The sequence below is a fragment of the Macaca thibetana genome, chromosome 11 (assembly GCF_024542745.1).
Source record: "Macaca thibetana thibetana isolate TM-01 chromosome 11, ASM2454274v1, whole genome shotgun sequence".
NCBI classification, from domain to species: Eukaryota; Metazoa; Chordata; class Mammalia; order Primates; family Cercopithecidae; genus Macaca; species Macaca thibetana.
Genome location: NC_065588.1, coordinates 2,984,654 through 3,002,569, shown reverse-complemented (window position 1 = coordinate 3,002,569; position 17,916 = coordinate 2,984,654). Strand labels below are relative to the sequence as shown.

The 17,916-nt window shown below is 45.8% G+C and overlaps 1 protein-coding gene across 2 annotated transcripts in view; it reads right to left on the bottom strand.

Moving 5' to 3' along the window:
• Window positions 1-17,681, bottom strand: part of TULP3 (TUB like protein 3) — a 54,412-nt gene extending 36,731 nt beyond the window's left edge. Inside the window, exon 1 of one of the 2 annotated variants that reach the window (XM_050747127.1) lies at window positions 17,566-17,681. In XM_050747127.1, the coding sequence (XP_050603084.1) occupies window positions 17,566-17,606 (41 nt within the window). In that variant the 5' untranslated portion in view covers window positions 17,607-17,681. The remainder of the gene's footprint in view (window positions 1-17,565) is intronic. The other variant, XM_050747128.1, reaches the window with a different exon arrangement.
• Window positions 17,682-17,916: the final 235 nt, after the last annotated feature.

Below are 17,916 nucleotides of genomic sequence, written 5' to 3'. Positions count from 1 at the left end.
AAAATAAATTAGGCCGGGCACGATGGTTCACACCTGTAATTCCAGCACTTTGGGAGGCCGAGGCAGGTGGATTGCCTGAGCTCAGGGGTTTGAGACCAGCCTGGCCAACACGGTGAAACCCCGTCTCTACTAGAATACAAAAAATTAGCTGGGAGTGGCGTCATGCACCTGTAATCCCAGCTACTCAGGAGGCTGAGGCAGGAGAATCACTTGAACCCGGGAGGCGGAGGATGCAGTGAGCTGAGATCACGCCACTGCACCACTCCAGCCTGGGTGACGGTGTGGGACTCCGTCTCAAAAAAAAAAAAAAAAAAAAAAAAAAAAGAGCCAGTGGCTCATGCCTGTATTCCCAGCACTTCCGGTGGCCAAGGCCGGCGGATCACGAGGTCAGGAGTTCAAGAGCAGTCTGGCCAACATGGTGAAACCCCATCTCTACTAAAAATACAAAAAATTAGCCAGGTATGGTGGTTTGCACCTGTAATCCCAGGTACTCAGGAAGCTGAGGCAGGAGAATCGCGTGAACCCAGGAGGCAGAGGTTGCAGTGAACCAAGATGGCGCCACTGCACTCCTGCCTGGGCAACAATGCAAGACTCTCTCTCAAAAAAAAAAAAAAAAAAAAAAATTTTTTTTTTTGACAGGGTCTGGCTCTGTCGCCCGGGGTAGAGTGCAGTGGCATGATCTTGGCTCACTGAAATCTCCACCATGAACTAGTATTTTCAAACAGCTGCTGCTACAAATCTGCACTCTGTTCTCAACACTAAACCAAAGGTGTGACGACTTCTGGCGTGGGGGAAAAACGAATCATTCCCCACCCATGCTAAAACCTCTTCAAAGATGTTAAGTTCTGGCATACGACTAAAGTTTTCAAACGTTTCTCATAAGGCCTCAAATAGTGAAAAAAACAGGTATGTTTTTGACAGTACATCTAGACATCACTTGATTCCTTTCATCAAGCCTGGGCAAGTTGAACAGACACTCTGAATAAATAGGGTACAATCAAAGCATTTTGACCTGAACAGAAGAGACAATAAATACATGTTAAGTAACTGTAACATTTGTAAGTCTCCTATATATCAAAAGTCACATTTTCCCTGAGTTCTAAGTTTAAATAAATTATAACTTAAAAAGTTATACCTTTAGTTAAATTATAACCTATAAAGATATTTTATAACGCCTGGTGCACTGGCTCACGCCTGTAATCCCAACACTTTGGGAGGCTGCAGCGGGTGGATCACGAGGTCAAGAGATCAAGACCATCCTGGCCAACATGGTGAAACCCCATCTCTACTAAAAATACAAAAATTAGCTGGGCATGATGGTGTGTGCCTGTAGTCCCAGCTGCTCAGGAGGCTGAGGCAAGAGAATTGCTTGAACCTGGCAGGTAGAGGTTGCAGTGAGCCGAGATCATGCCACTGCCCTCCAGTCTGGTGACAGAGCGAGACTCTGTCTCAACAAAAAAAAAAAAAAAAAAAGATATTTTATAGACTTATATTCAATCTGAACTAAAATTTCTAGTCTAATCTGGAATATCATCTTAATAAATTTACATTTTTCTGACTTAATTTTTTTTTTTTTTGAGACAGAGTCTCAGTCTGTCATCGAGGCTGGAGTGCAGTGGCACGATCTCAGCTCACTGCAACCTCCACCTCCCGGGTTCAAGCGATTCTCCTGCGTCAGCGTCCCAAGTAGCTGGGATTACAGGTGCCTGCCATATTTTTAGTGGAGAAGGGGTTTTGCCATGTTGGCCAGGTTGGTCTCCAACTCCTGACTTCAGGTGCAGGTGATCCGCCCATCTTGGCCTCCCAAAGTGCTGGGATACAGGCATGAGCTGCCACGCCCGGCCTGTGTTAATATTCTCTTTCCTTCATTTTAACTTAGTTATTGAATAGCAAGCCTAACCACAAGCAAGCCTGGTTAATAAATCAACACAAAACAGAAAGAATTCCTACAGGAAAAAAAAAAAAAGTGGAGTAACTCTTTTTCCTCCCATTTTTCTCAAAGAAAATTTCCTATTTGCTTGGTACAAACAGGAAAAACCCTAAACACACATCTTGAAGAAACACAGAAACACTCAAGTGTGGTAGATGAGAATGCCCACAGAACACCATTCTCTTGGACAATTCTCCAGTTACCAACCAGTAAAGGCTAAACTGAAGATACCTGCTGGGCATGGTGCCAGGAGCCTGTGGTCCCAGCTAATCAGGAGGCTGAGGTAGGAGGAGCACTTGAGCCCAAGAGTTCAAGGGTGCAGTGAGCTGTGACTGTGACCCTGCACAGCAGCCTGAGCAACAGAGCGAGACTCCATCTCAGATAAATATAGGTAAGATAGACAGATAAAATAAAAATTAGCTGAAGAGAACTACAAGGCCTTACAACACTGCACAGTGTATGCAAAGAGAATTTTCTGGCAGTATGTCCCATCTCACTCACCTTTATTTATGGACACCAAAAAAACCTAGACTAGGAAAGAGACATTAGTAGGAAAACTGACAAAATTCAAATAAGGCCTATGAATTAGTTAACAGTATTGATTGTATATTAATTTCCTGATTTTGATAATGTGGCCATGGTTATGTAAGATGTTAACATTAGGCCAGGCACAGTGGCTCACAGCACTTTGGGAGGCCAAGGCGGGCAGATCACAAGGTCAGAAGTTCGAGACAAGCCTGGCCAACACAGTGAAACCCCGTCTCTACTAAAGATAGAAAAATCAGCTGGGCGTGGTGGCAGGCACCTGTAATCCCAGCTACTCAGGAGGTTGAGGCTGGAGAATCGCTTGAACCCAGGAGGCAGAGGTTGCAGTAAGCCGAGATCATGCCACTGCACTCCAGCCTGGGCAACAGAACTAGGGTCCGTCTCAAAAAAAAAAAAAAAAAAAAAAGAAGAAGAAGATGATGTTAACATTAGGGGAAACTTGGTGAAAGGTATAGAGGGATTGTCTAATATTTTTATAAATTTTATGTAAGTCTAAAAAGATTTTTTAAAGTCGGGTATAAAAAATATTAGAGATGAATCTATGTGAAGGGCATAGGTTTATGGACGGTGCTTTCTTGCGACTTTTCAGCAAATTTCAATTTTTTCTTTTCTTTTTCTTTTTTTTTTGAGATAGAGTCTCGCTCTCGTTGCCCAGGCTGCAGTGCAGTGGCGTCATCTTGGCTCACCGCAACCTCTGCCTCCTGGGTTCAAGCGATTCTCCTGCCTCAGTCTCCCGAGTAGCTGGGATTACAGGCATGCACCACCACGCCTGGCTAATTTTGTATTTTCAGGAGAGACAGGGTTTCTCCCTGTTGGTCAGGCTGGACTTGAACTCCCGACCTCTGGTGATCCACCTGCCTCGGCCTCCCAAAGTGCTGGCATTACAGACATGGGCCACTGTGCCTGGCCAAATTTTTTCAAAATAAAAAGAGAAAAAAATAAAATATAAATTTCGGTAACTTTTTTTCATTGTTGCGGACTGACTACCTTTAAAAAGCCCACTGCTACCAGGCGCAGTGGCTCATGCCTGTAATTCCAGAACTTTGGGAGGCTGACGTGGGCAGATCACTTGAGGTCAGGAGTTCGAAACCAGCCTGACCAACACGGTGAAACCCCATCTCTACTAAAAATACAAAAATTAGCCAGGCATGGTGGCCCACGCCTGTAATCCCAGCTACTTGGGAGGCTGAGGGAGGACAATCACTTGAACCCAGGAGGCGGAAGTTGCAGTGAGCTGGGATCATGCCATTACACTCCAGCCTGGGCAACAGCGCGAGACTCCGTCTCAAAAAAAAAAAAAAATTCCCATTGCCCTTTAATCTACCACCTAAATTACGCTCACACAGTATTTCTAGGGAACGAAGATGGCATGAACAATGAAGAAATTTGCTAAAGATAAGTAACAGAGAAACTTCGAGCATACTTTAAAACATTCTCCATTGCTAGTCTAGTGCTATACCCAACAAACCATACTGCCAAGTACTTTGAAGCACTGAATAATGTTACTAATGACCCTCAAGAATCTATGATTATTCAGCACTCTCAACGTTCCTGTCAACTTCTCTCAGCCTGTTAAGAGTAAATTTTTCGAGCTGCCAGTCACACAAAATCCATTGCCACTGAACAATCAGAGTGTTTCTTGCGGCTTCCTACACTGTGCCAGATAAGGATGCAGTAATCAGCACTCAACTGCAATTTGGCCACTGATGCAGGAGGCTAAACAGGCTGCTTCTGTGGTACTGGAGAGAGTAAACACGATCCTTGCCAGGAAAGCAGCAGGATAAGACTTGCAAAAGTAAAGGCTGTGAGCATGGCCGGGCGCGGTGGCTCAAGCCTGTAATCCCAGCACTTTGGGAGGCCGAGACCGGCGGATCACGAGGTCAGGAGATCGAGACCATCCTGGCTAACACGGTGAAACCCCGTCTCTACTAAAAAATACAAAAAAAAAACTAGCCGGGCGAGGTGGCGGGCGCCTGTAGTCCCAGCTACTCGGGAGGCTGAGGCAGGAGAATGGTCTAAACCCGGGAGGCGGAGCTTGCAGTGAGCTGAGATCCGGCCACTGCACCCCAGCCTGGGCAACAGAGCAAGACTCTGTCTCAAAAAAAAAAAAAAAAGGCTGTGAGCAGCCCATTGCTTTTCCTGATAGTAACTTGAATGAAGGCTTCCTTTACTGACCACAGTATTGCTTCGGAACATCACAAATTATTACTTTTATTTATTTATTTATTTATTTAGAGACAGAGTCTCGCTCTGTCGCCCAGGCTGGAGTGCAGTGGCGCGATCTCGGCTCACTGCAAGCTCCGCCTCCTGGGTTCACGCCATTCTCCTGCCTCAGCCTCCTGAATAGCTGGGACTACAGGCTCCCGCCACCACGCCCAGCTAATTTTTTTTGTATTTTTAGTAGAGACGGGGTTTCACCGTGGTCTCAATCTCCTGACCTTGTGATCCACCTGCCTCGGCCTCCCAAAGTGCTGGGATTACAGGCATGAGACACTGTGCCTGGCCTATTTTTTAGACTTAGAAATTAGATATAGTTATCTTCTTTCATTAATGCAATAAATGCCAGTGTGCAGTGATAAAGAGGACAACTTGGCAATTTATTTTAGAGAAATTCATAATTGTAAATATTTAGTAATTAGCTGCTGCATGAAGTTAAAATAATTTACAAAAATTTGGTTCAACTCAACCTATTAGAAATAAATGTAGTATGTGTGAGACTAGGAATTACTCCAAAGGTATTACACAGGAAAGATACAGGAAATAAAAGCTTTACCTCAAGAAAACAAGTACAAAAAATAATTTATTATTCTTAAATCTAGTTATGCATGCTTATTTGAAGATTGACTAACATCCTCTAGAAGAAAAACTGTAGGTATGATTATGACTTTTACTTAAATTTACTACTTAAAAATCAGCAAGTTGGACTTCATCAAAATGAAAAACTTTTGTTCGGCAAAGATACTGTTAGGAAAATTAGAAGGCAAGCCACAAACTAGGGAAAATATTTGTAAAACATATATCTAACAAAAAATTTATATTTAGAATCTAAAGAACTCTTACAGATTTATTAAGACAAACAACCTAATTAAAAATTGGAGCTAGGCAAGGTAGCTCATGCCTGTAATCCCAGCACTTTGGGAGGCTGAGATGGGCAGATAACTTGAGGCCAGGAGTTGGAGACCAGCTGGGCCAACATGGTGAAATCCCGTCTCTACTAAAAATACAAAAAATAAGCTGGGCGTGGTACAAAAAATAAGCCAGGCGTGGTTGTGCGTGCCTGTATTCCCAGCTACTCAAGAGGTTGAGGCAGGAGAATCACTTGAATCCGGGAGGCGGAGGTTGCAGTGAGCTGAGATCACGCCACTGCACTCCAGCCTGAGCAACAGCGTGAGACTCTGTCTCAAAAAATAAAATAAAACAAAATAAAAATTGGGCAAAAAGCCTAAGCAATATAAGGAGGCCCTGTCTCCACAAAAAAAAAAAAAAAAAAAAAAAAAAAAAAAAATCTAATTAGCCAGGTATAGTGGAGTGCTCCGGCGGTCCCAGCTCCTCGGGGAGAATGAAGCAGGAGGATTGCTTGAGCCAGGAAGGTCAAGGTAAGTGTGTATTGAAACCACAACACGGCCAGGCACAGTGGCTCACGCCTGTAATCCCAGAACTTTAGGAGATAGGACGATCGCTTGAGCCCAGGAGCTCAAGACCAGCCTGGGCAACACGGTGAAACCGTCTCTACAAAAAAAAAATTATCTTGGCTTGGTTGCGCACGCCTGAGTCCCAGCTACTTGGGAGGCTGAGGTGGGAGGATTGCTTGAGCCCAGAAGGTTGAGCTATCATCACGCCACCACATCTAGCCCAGGGTGAGAGAGCAAGACACTCTAAAAAAATATATAAATAAATAAAAATAAAATAACTGTAAGTAGAAAAAAAAAGTATCTGCAAGGTCTACAGGAATAGAAGAATTCCAGAAGGATATACACAAACTATTAACAATAGTTACCTCAAAGGTAGGGTGTTAAAAAAAAAAAAAGTATTATTCAAAACAGATGTTTTTGAGTTTAAAATGAGTACTTTATTAATTGTCTCGGGCCATCAGCTGACAAGGGTAGCAGAACAGGAAAGCTTGCCATCTCCCTTAGGCTTTACTTCTGTAATTTCATAGACCCAGTCACCAGTCGTTATTCCCTTTCAGTTTATGGACATATAAATTTTGCACTAATAATCTGTTATTGACATATTGATGTTTATACAGGTTACTATAGGCAACATTTCCAATCCAAGTGCTTCTAACAGCCTAAGAAAGTGCTTTTATGCTCTAAATGAAATTGGGGAGAAAGGAGGAAAGTACAGTCCAGAGACCATCTACAGAACAATGTATCTTTAGAATCCAAGTTTTTTTGCTTTTGTTTTTGAGACAGAGTCTCGTTCTGTCACTAGGCTGGAGTACAGTGACGCGATCTCGGCTCACTACAACCTCTTCCTCCCAGGTTCAAGAAATTCTCCTGCCTCAGCCTCCCCTGTAGCTGGGTTCACAGGCGTGAGCCGCCATACCTAGCTAATTTTTTTTTTTTTTTTTTTTTTTTTTTTTGTATTTTTAGCAGAGATGGGGTTTCAACAGGTTGGCCAGGCTAGTCTTGAACTCCTGACCTGAGATGATGTGCCCACCTCAACTTCCCAAAGTGCTGGGATTACAGACGTGAGCTACCACGCCCGTCTCCAAGTTTTTTTGTGGGTTTTTTTTTTTTTTTTTTTTTTTTTGAGACAGAGTCTCGCTCTGTCGCCCAGGCTGGAGTGCAGTGGCGCGATCTCGGCTCACTGCAAGCTCCGCCTCCCAGGTTCATGCCATTTCTCCTGCCTTAGCCTCTCGAGTTGCTGGGACTATAGACGCCCGCCACCACGCCTGCCTAATTTTTTGTATTTTTTTTTTTTTTTTTTTTTTTTTTTTTGAGACGGAGTCTCGCTCTGTCGCCCAGGCTGGAGTGCAGTGGCCGGATCTCAGCTCACTGCAAGCTCCGCCTCCGGGGTTCACGCCATTCTCCTGCCTCAGCCTCCCGAGTAGCTGGGACTACAGGCGCCCGCCGCCTCGCCCGGCTAGTTTTTTGTATTTTTTAGTAGAGACGGGGTTTCACTGGGTTATCCAGGATGGTCTCGATCTCCTGACCTCGTGATCCGCCGGTCTCGGCCTCCCAAAGTGCTGGGATTACAGGCTTGAGCCACCGCGCCCGGCCGATTTTTGCATTTTTAAAAGGTTAAAAATATCTGAAGAATACTACTTTGAGACATGTAAACATTATATTAAATTCAAATTCCAACCAGATGCAGTGACTCATGCCTGTCATCTCAGCACTCTGGGAGGCCTAAGTGGGCAGCCTGCTTGAGGCCAGGAGTTTGAGACCAGCCTGGGCAACATAGTGAGAACCCCGTCTCTACAAAAAATTTAAAAATTAGCCAGGCGTGGTGGTGCACACCTGTAATCCCAGCTACTCAGGAGGCTGAGGCAGAAGGATTGCTTAAACCCAGGAGTTCAAGGCTGTTGTGGGCTACGATTGCACCACTGCACTCTGCCTGGGCAACACAGTGAGAACCTGTCCCCTGAGCCCAAAAAGAAATTATCACTGTGCAGGAAGTAATGAATAAAAAGAAAAAAATCTTCAAATTCCAGTGTCTATAAAGTCTTATTGAAACAGACACATTCATTCACTTACCTATTATCTATGGCTGTTTTTGTGCTACAACAGGAAAACTAAGTAATGAGTAAGTGGGACAGAGACTGTATGGCCTACAAAACCAAAAACATTTGGTTAAGACCTTCACAGAAAAGGACCACTGGTCAGGGATGATGGTGCATGCCTACAGTCCCTGCTGCTAGGGAGGCTGAGGCGGGAAGATGGCTTAAGTCCAGTAGTTCAAGACCAGCTTGGGCAACAAAGCAAGACCCCTATCTGAAAAAAAAAAATTAAAAAGAAAAGGTCTGCTGACCCCTGGCTTGGCCTATATTAGTTCAAACTAATCGTAAGTCCCCATTTAGAGACGTGTGCAGTGTGGTTACAGCACAGTTCCCAGTACAACTTAACCTAGTAAAGCCTCAAATTTCCTAATTTACAAAGTGAGAACAATGACACTTAACTCAGAAGGTTATCGTGAAGATTAAATGAAACTTGGCTCATAGTAAGCACTCAAACTTCAACTGCTATCTTTTTTTTTTTTTTTTTGAGATCGAGTTTCTGCTCTTGTTGCCCAGGCTGGAACGCAATGGCGCGATCTTGGCTCACTACAACCTCCACCTCCCATATTCAAGCAATTCTCGTGCCTCAGCCTCCCAAGTAACTGGGATCACAGGCATGTGCCACCACACCCAGCTAATTTTGTATCTTTTGTAGAGACAGGGTTTCACCATGCTGCCCAGGCTGATCTCGAACTCCTAACCTCAGGTGATCTGCCCGCCTTGGCCTCCCAAAGTGCTGGGATTACAGGCGTGAGCCATGGCGCCCAGCCTAGATTTTTTTTTTTTTTCTTTTAAGAGATAGGGTCTCGGGCCAGGCAGAGTGTCTCATGCCTGTCCAGCATTTTGGGATGCCAAGGTGTGAGAATCACTTGAGGCCCAAGTTCAAGACTAGCCTGGGCAATATAGGAGACCCTATCTCTTGAAAGAGAGAACAAACGAACATGACGGACCAACAGACAGACAGGGGGTCTCACTATGTTGCCCAGGCTGGTCTTGAGCTACTGGCCTCAAGTGATCTCCTTCCTCCTGCCTCAGTCTCTGTAAGTGCTAGGATTATAGGCTTGAACCACTGTGCCTGGGAAGATTTTTGTTTTACGATACTTCTTAACACTACAAATGAATGTATTACCTTAATCTTCACTTCAGTGAGAAGCTAATGATTTCATCCTAACACTTTATCACCTTTCAAAAGCTTCTGCATAATCTTTCGAATGCTGGAAACCCACACATTTCTAAGAATGTCCCCTGTATTTAAAAAATCTTTAGGCTGGGTGTGGCGGCTCACACCTATAATCCCAGTACTTTAGGAGGCCGAGGCAGGTGCATCACCTGAGGTCAGGAGTTCGAGACCAGCCTGGCCAACATGGCAAAACCCTGTCCTTACTAAAAATACAAAAATTAGCCAGGCGTGGTGGTGGGCACCTGTAATCCCAGCTACTCAGGAGGCTGAGGCAGGGAGAATTGCTTGAACCCGGGAGGTGGAGGTTGCCATGAGCCGAAATCCTGCCACTGCACTCCAGCCTGGACAACACAGCAAGACTCCAAAAAAATATTTAAAAGTTCAAAACTGTATTGTTATGGAAACATTGTTAAAATGTGTTGTCACTCTGCTAGTTGCACTTAAGTACAGTTCCACTTAGTGAATACTTAATACTGCCTGCCAGGAATTATGTTAAATATATATTATCTAATTTTCACAATAACCTTGACAAAGTAGGCACTATAATCTCATTTTACAGAGAGATACAAAACTCATAGATGATCTAAATGAATTTGGCGAGAAAGGAGGTGAACTCCTTTCATAGAAGTTTCGTATCTCTCTGTAAAATGAGATTATAGTACCTACCTTGTAGATTTATTGAAGCTTCTTCCTGCAAAGCTAAATAGCAATAATTTTATTTTTCCAGGAGCATATTTGAAAAATATTTCTTGGGTTCTTGTTACAGCCTTATTTTCTACACATCACAGGAAAGCAATTTTGAACTTACAACTATAGCTTATATTCTAAAGGTCAAACAGTTGATCAATGAAAGAGCCAGAATTCAATCACAAGTCTCACTCCCAGTCTACCTGAATGTGTTAAACCGCACGATTGAACACGTGTATTAAAATGGTCAGCAGAGGCAGGAATTTCATTCTCTGGTATTTCAATATGTTCATTAAAAATGCCAGCTGACTTGCTATTTTTAGGTAGAACTTTCAAGCCAGTGAATGGATTTTAAAGCAGTCCTGGGGAGGAGTGCCCTGAATAATGACATTTAGGTCAACCATACTGCATATACAACGGTGATCCCATAAGATGATAACACTACATTTTCAGCCAGGCACAGTGGCTCACGCCTGTAATCCCAGCACTTTGGGAGGCTAAGGCGGGTGGATCACTTGAGGTCAGGAGTTCAAGACCAGTTTGACCAACATGGTAAAACCCCGTTTCTACTAAAAATACAAAATTAGCTGAGCATGCTGGTACACGTCTGTAATCCCAACTACTTGGGAGGCTGAGGCAGGAGAATCGCTTGAGCCTGGGAGACAGAGATTGCAGTGAGCCGAGATCGCGCCACCGCATTCCAGCCTGAGCAACAAGGGTGAAACTCCATCTCAAAAAAAAAAAAAAAGAAAAAAAAAGTATTTTCACTGTATCTTTGCTATGTTTAGATATGTTTAGATACACTAACACTTACCATTGTGTTCCAGTTGTCTACAATGTTCAGTACAGTAACAGGCCGTGTAATTTTGCAGCCTAGGAGCAACAGACTGTACCACAGGGCCTCGGTAGGTAGTAGGATATCCCATCAAGGTTTGTGTGCACTCTATGATGTTCACACAGCACACGTTTCTCAGAACGCATCCCCACCACTAAGTGGCAAATAACTGTATAGAGTGAAAGACTCATCAGATTTCATCATGTTCAAACTGATAACCATTTCAGATAATTGTGGAAAGAGCTATTAACGAAGTATGTTTCCTAACTCAGTTGACAAATAGGTTCACCTTGTCCAAATCCTAAATGTCACTATTGGAAAGCCGTATTTTTACACATACTGACACACCAAGAACACATCTGGCTGGAACAAAATATTGCTTCTGAGAAAAGACACATAAAGGTCATACGAGAACTGTCAGAAAAGAATTCCTTTGACATCTATCCTTCCTCATCTAGGGAGAAATGGTAGTATTCTAGGCTCAGCTGTCTTCTACTTGAAAGATGGCCACAATCTGGAGCTACCTTAACTGAAGCCAGGGAATGAACATCCATTTCCTAGGAGGCCCATTTAGCAGAGACACAATCAGAGCAGGGAGAATTGCTTGGGGAGAGGAAGGCAATGAGAAGGAAAGGCTGGCCACTGATTTGAGCATTCACAGAGCCCCGAAGAATGCAGCAGGGAAAACTATTTTAGAGTAAACCCCTCCTGATTTTGCATGTACCACATAGCAAAAGCAAAAAGCATTCTTTTGAGTGAACTAAACAGAAAGGCTATTTAAGATGTATGATTTAATCCAAAGGTTACAAGAATGCATTTATTACTTGTAGATTCAAACAGACATTACTCAGAACTTAAGTTCATTCTAACTCTTGCCCAATTCTCCCTTCTCAGGGGTTACATTTTCTTTCTTCGGGAATGTTTTTTATTTTCACTATTTCTTATTTTTATTTCATTTTATTTTATTTTTCAAACGGAGTTTCACTCTTGTCACCCAGGCTGGAGTGAAGTGGCATGATCTCGGCTCACCGCAACCTCCGCCTCCCAGGTTCAAGCAATTCTCCTACCTCAACCTCCCAAGTAACTGGGATTATAGCTGCACACCACCAAGCCCAGCTAATTTTTCTATTTTTAGTAGAGATGGGGTTTTGCCATGTTGGCCAGGCTGGTCTCAAACTCTCAGGTGATCCACCCACCTTAGCCTCCCAAAGTGCTGGGATTACTCGTGTGAGCCACTGCACCCAGCCATAATCAGTATATTATTATCAATTATATGCACAAAGGGCATCCAGAATATTTGGAATCAACCTTATGATAATGTGTGAGAAAAGAGGAGGAGACGAGAAGCCAAAGCCTAAATTTTACTTCTGATGACATCATTTTACTCATCACGTAATCTTAGGTATAACATAACCTTTCTAAACCTTAATTTCCGCATCTACAAAATGCAGATGACACCTGCACTTTGTTTCCTTCAGAGTTATAAAGCTCAAAAGAGATCAAATATGTGAAAGCACAATGAAGTCTGCAAAGAACACAAATATGTTAGCCATTATTATTGAGCTTTTTTTTTGAGACAGAATCTCACTCTGTCATCCAGGCTGGAGTGCAGTGGTGCGGTCTCAGCTCACTGCAACCTCCGCCTTCCAGGTTCAAGCAATTCTTCTGCCTCAGCCTCCAGAGTAGCTGGGACTATACGCGCACGTCACCATAACCAGCTAATTTTTGTATTTTTAGTAGAGACAGGGTTTTGCCATGTTGGTTGGGCTGGTCTTGAACTCCTGACCTCATGATCTGCTCCCCCCACCCCCTTGCCTCCCAAAGCACTGGGATTACAGGCATGAGCCACCGCACCTGGCCTATTACAGAGCTTTTTATCTTGACAGATCTCTTTTTTTTTTTGTGTGTGTGTGTGTGTGTGTGTGTATTTGTGTTGTTGCTGTTTTTGAGACGGACTCTTGCTCTGTCACCCAGGCTGGCGTGCAGTTGCGCGATCTTGGCTCACTGCAACCTCCATCTCCCGGGTTCAAACAATTCTCTTGCCTCAGCTCGTGAGTAGCTGAGATTACAGGTGCCTACCACCATGCCCAGCTAAGTTTTGTATTTTTAGTAGAGGTGAGGTTTCTCCATGTTGGCCAGGCTGGTTTTGAACTCCTGACCTCCAGTGATCCCCCATCTCAGCCTCCCAAAGTGCTGGGATTACAAGCGTGAGCCACCACACCCAGCCTACTGTTTATATTTCTAAAGAGAAATCATGGCATATGGACAAACCACCGACTGGAACTTCTTAGATGACTCCAGCTCACAAGGTCACACCACAGTGGGAAGCAAGCCTTCAATTCTCTATCACTTACAAAAGGCCAGATAAGGCTTAAGTTCCAGCACCAGCCAACCCCTGTCATCTCCAGGGAATCTATATTATAAAATGTCTAGCCTCAACAAAGGTCCTGAGTGTTGTTTCAAATTTCACTGCCAATTTTCACTAAATATTTCTGATACAAGAAAAACAGGGCTGGGTGCGGTGGCTCAAGCCTGTAATCCCAGCACTTTGGGAGGCCGAGACGGGCGGATCACGAGGTCAGGAGATCGAGACCATCCTGGCGAACACCGTGAAACCCCGTCTCTACTAAAAAATACAAAAAACTAGCCGGGCTAGGTGGCGGGCGCCTGTAGTCCCAGCTACTCGGGAGGCTGAGGCAGGAGAATGGCGTAAACCTGGGAGGCGGAGCTTGCAGTGAGCTGCTGAGATCCGGCCACTGCACTCCAGTCCGGGCTACAGAGCGAGACTCCGTCTCAAAAAAAAAAAAAAAAAAAAAAAAAAAGAAAAACAGGCCAAGCCTGGTGGCTCACACTTATAATCCCAGCACTTTGGGAGGGGGAGGCAAGAGGATCACTTGAGACCAGGAGTTCAAAACCAGCCTGGGCAACATAGTGAGACCTTGTCTCTACAAAAAAAATAAAAATAAAAATAAAAATTTGTAGTTAATAATTTTTCTATTTTGTTGAAAATAAATCTGCCTCATGATAAAAGAGTTACATAATTCCAAGAAAAAAAAAAACACAGAAAACCTAAAAGTTGGTTGTTATCCTTACACTGAAAGGCAGCAATACAGAAAATTCTATCAATGTATCTCATCAAAAACATTAAACAGCCAGGCGGGGTGGGGGGCTCATGCCTGTAATCCCAGCACTTTGAGAGGCGGAGGCAGGCGAATCACCTGAGGTCAGGAGTTCAAGACCAGCCTGACCAACATGGAGAAACCTTGTCTCTACTAAAAATACAAATATTAGCCGGGCATGGTGTCGCACGCCTGTAATCCCAGCTACTCAGGAGGCTGAGGCAGGAGAATCGCTTGAACACAGGAGGCAAGTGAGCCAAGATCGCGCCATTGCACTTCAGCCTGGGTGACAAGAGCGAAACTCCATTTGAAAAAAAAAAAAAAAGGCCGGGCGCGGTGGCTCAAGCCTGTAATCCCAGCACTTTGGGAGGCCGAGGCGGGCGGATCACAAGGTCAGGAGATCGAGACCACAGTGAAACCCCGTCTCTACTAAAAATACAAAAAATTAGCCAGGCGCGGTGGCGGGCGCCTGTAGTCCCAGCTACTCAGGAGGCTGAGGCAGGAGAATGGCGAGAACCCGGGAGGCGGAGCTTGCAGTGAGCCGAGATCGCGCCACTGCACTCCAGCCTGGGCAACAGCGTGAGACTCCGTCTCAAAAAAAAAACAAACAAACAAACAAAAAAAAAACACATTATTACACACAACCTGAAGCCAAAAAAGAGAGAAAAGCAAGAGACTCCCTCTTAGTAACAAATGAGTTAAGCAGTGATAGAAGTTGCATTAGCATTACAGGAGGGCAGGAGAAACACTTGGTGACTCACACATTCCCCTTTGATGTCAATTTTACAATTTAGGGCCAAGTGCAGTGGCTCGGGCCTGTAATCCCAGCAGTTTTGGAGGCTGAGGCAGGCAGATCACCTGAGCTCACTTCGACACCAGCCTGGGCAACGTGGCAAAACCTCATCTCTACAAAAAATACATGAAATTAGCCAGGCGGTGCCACGCACCTGTGGTCCCAGCTACTAGAGATGCTGAGGTGGGAGGATCACTTAATCCAGGGAAGCAGCAGTTGAAGTGAGTTGAGATCGCCCACCACATCCCAGCCTGGGCGACAGAGTGAGACCCTGTCTCAAAAAAATAAATAAATAAAAATAAAATTAAATGAAAATAAAATAAAATAAAATAAAATTTAAAAAGCGGCCGGGCGCGGTGGCTCAAGCCTGTAATCCCAGCACTTTGGGAGGCCGAGACGGGCGGAACGAGGTCAGGAGATCGAACCATCCTGGCTAACAAAACCCCGTCTCTACTTACAAAAAACTCAGCTACTCAGGAGGCTGAGACAGGAGAATGGCTTAAACCCGGGAGGCGGAGCTTGCAGTGAGCTGATATCCGGCACTGCACTCCAGCACCTGGGCGACAGAGCGAGACTCCGTCTCAAAAAAAAAAAAAAAAAAAAAAAAAAAATAAAATTTAAAAAGCTAGTTTCTTTCGGAAGAAAAAGGAGGGAGGCTGGGCACAGTGGCTCACGCCTGTAATCCCAGCACTTTGGGAGGCCTAAGTGGGCAGATCACGAGGTCAAGAAATTGAGACCATCCTGGCCAACATGGTGAAGCCCCGTCTCTACTAAAAATAGAAAAATTAGCTGGGTGTGGTGGCGCGTGCCTGTAGTCCCAGCCACTCGGGAGGCTGAGGCAGGAGAATCGCTTAAACCCGGGAAGCAGAGGTTGCAGTCAGCAGAGACTGCACCACTGCACTACAGCCTGGCGACAGAGCGAGATTCCGTCTCAAAAAAAAAAAAAAAAGGAGGGAAAAACCTCCTGGTTCCAATTTCAAAGCCAATCCCCCACCCTCCCCCCCTTTTTTTTCCCAAAAATCTGAGTCATATCAAACATCTGGTACCCATGAAATTTACTACTTTAAATTCATAGAATTAAAACTGAGCACCCACAACTGAACAAATATTTTCTGAGTTCAACCAGAGATGCTGAATACTAACTTTACCTCCCCTAGCACTTACACCTGCAAATGTAGTTTTCTTCCTCGACTTGGAAAAAAAAGCACAGTGAACAAATTTCAGAGTGCAGCTATCACCTCAATAGAGCCTGATGAAAAAGGAAAATAGGTGTTCTTTATCCCCAACAATTTTGGGACAATTTTTAAAAATGGTTTTAAATTGTTTAAATATCTACTAGTGTAAATATCAAACTAAATCCTTACACATCAAATTATTTTGTTTGTTTTTGAGACGGAGTCTCGCTCCATTGCCCAAGCGGGAGTGCAGTGGCGCGATCTCGGCTCACTGCAAGCTCCGCCTCCCAGGTTCACACCATTCTCCTGCCTCAGCCTCCCGAGTAGCTGGGACTACAGGCGCCCACCACCTCGCCCGGATAATTTTCTATGCATTTTTAGTAGAGCCGGGGTTTCACCGTGTTAGCCAGGACGGTCTCGATCTCCTGACCTCGTGAGCCGGCCACCTTGGCCTCCCGAAGTGCTGGGATTACAGGCGTGAGCCACCGCGCCCGGCCAAATCTTTTTTTTTTTTTTTTTAAGGAGACAGGATCTCGCTGTGTTGTCCAGGCTAGCAAGCTCAGCGGCCCATCACAGGAGTTTGGAACTCCCGGGCTGAAGGAATCCTCCCTCCTCAGTCTCTCGAGTCGCTGGAACTACAAGCGCACGCCACCGTGTCCGGCCAAAGTTTTTTTTTTTTTAAGAGATGGTGGTCTCACTATGTTGTCCAAGCTGGCCTCGAACTCCTGAGACCAAGCGATCCTCCTGCCTTGGCCTCCCAAAGTGCTGGGAATAACAGGCGTGTTCCACCGCGCCCGGCCCCAAATCTTTGTCTTGGTAATGGAATAAAAAGCGGAGTATACAGTTGGCGGGTAGGACTTAAATCCTCAGATGACGCCAACGTTTCTAACCAAGGATTTCAAACGGCTCCCCATTAACTTCTCATTAACCTAGCGAACAAGAAAGTGACACGCTGAGATTTTGGATCCTTTTTCCTTCCCAAACTCCGCCCCTGGCAGAGAAAGAGGCGCACAAACAAGGGGTGTGGCCCACTGGCAAATCAATCAGACCGTCCCGAATCAGGGACAAACACTGGAAAGCAGAGAGGAAAAAGAAGTTTCGCGTTTCCGCTCCTGGGACTCTGCTCCAGAATTCGGCGTTACCCGTCCGAAGCGGCGGCGTCAGAACAAGTCACTAAACATCACCCGCACCGCCTCCCGGGAGGGGCTGGGTCCCGTCTCGGCGGAGACACGGCCGGGCAGTGCGAGCACAGCGGGGCCACCCCGTCTCCCCCCAGGGAGACCCAAGGCCCAGAGGGGCCCAGGGAGCCCGACACGAAAACTCCTAAAGTTCCTGAGCAGGGACCTGAACCAAAGGTCTCTGCCCACGGCGCGGGCTGTAGGGCCGCCGCTCCGCCTAAGGGGTCCCCACACCGGAGCAGGGAGAGGGGTTCGCCTCCCGCCGCCGAACCCATCCCTGCCTGGGTCGCCGAGTCCCGTGTCCCGCCCTCTCCCCGCAGGGCTCCCGGAGAGGACCTCCGCCTTCTCGCTTCGCCCCTCCGCCTCGCTCAGGAGGAGACCTGCCACGGCCCTGTCTGACCTGTCGCAGCTGGGACCGAGCCGGCAGCACGAAGCCTCCATGCCCGCCGCCGAGGAAGCCCCCACCACGTACACACTCTTCTCTGCGGTCGCCAGAGTGGCTCGGCTGGCACGCCGCCGCGTCCCGCCTCCTGGCAACCGCGTTCCACACCGTCGCCGCCGCCGATTGGTCCGTGTGCTCGTGGCTCCTGTCTCATTGGCTACTGCCGGGGCAACGCTGCGGGAGGGTTGCTAAGGGGCGGGAGGCGAGCGGGAGTTAAACGCGCCTGCGCGGGGGTGGGGCGCCGCGAGTCAGGGCTTGGTCCTCTGGAGCGCCACGCGCGTCCGGGACTGAAGGGCAAGAGTTTGTTTT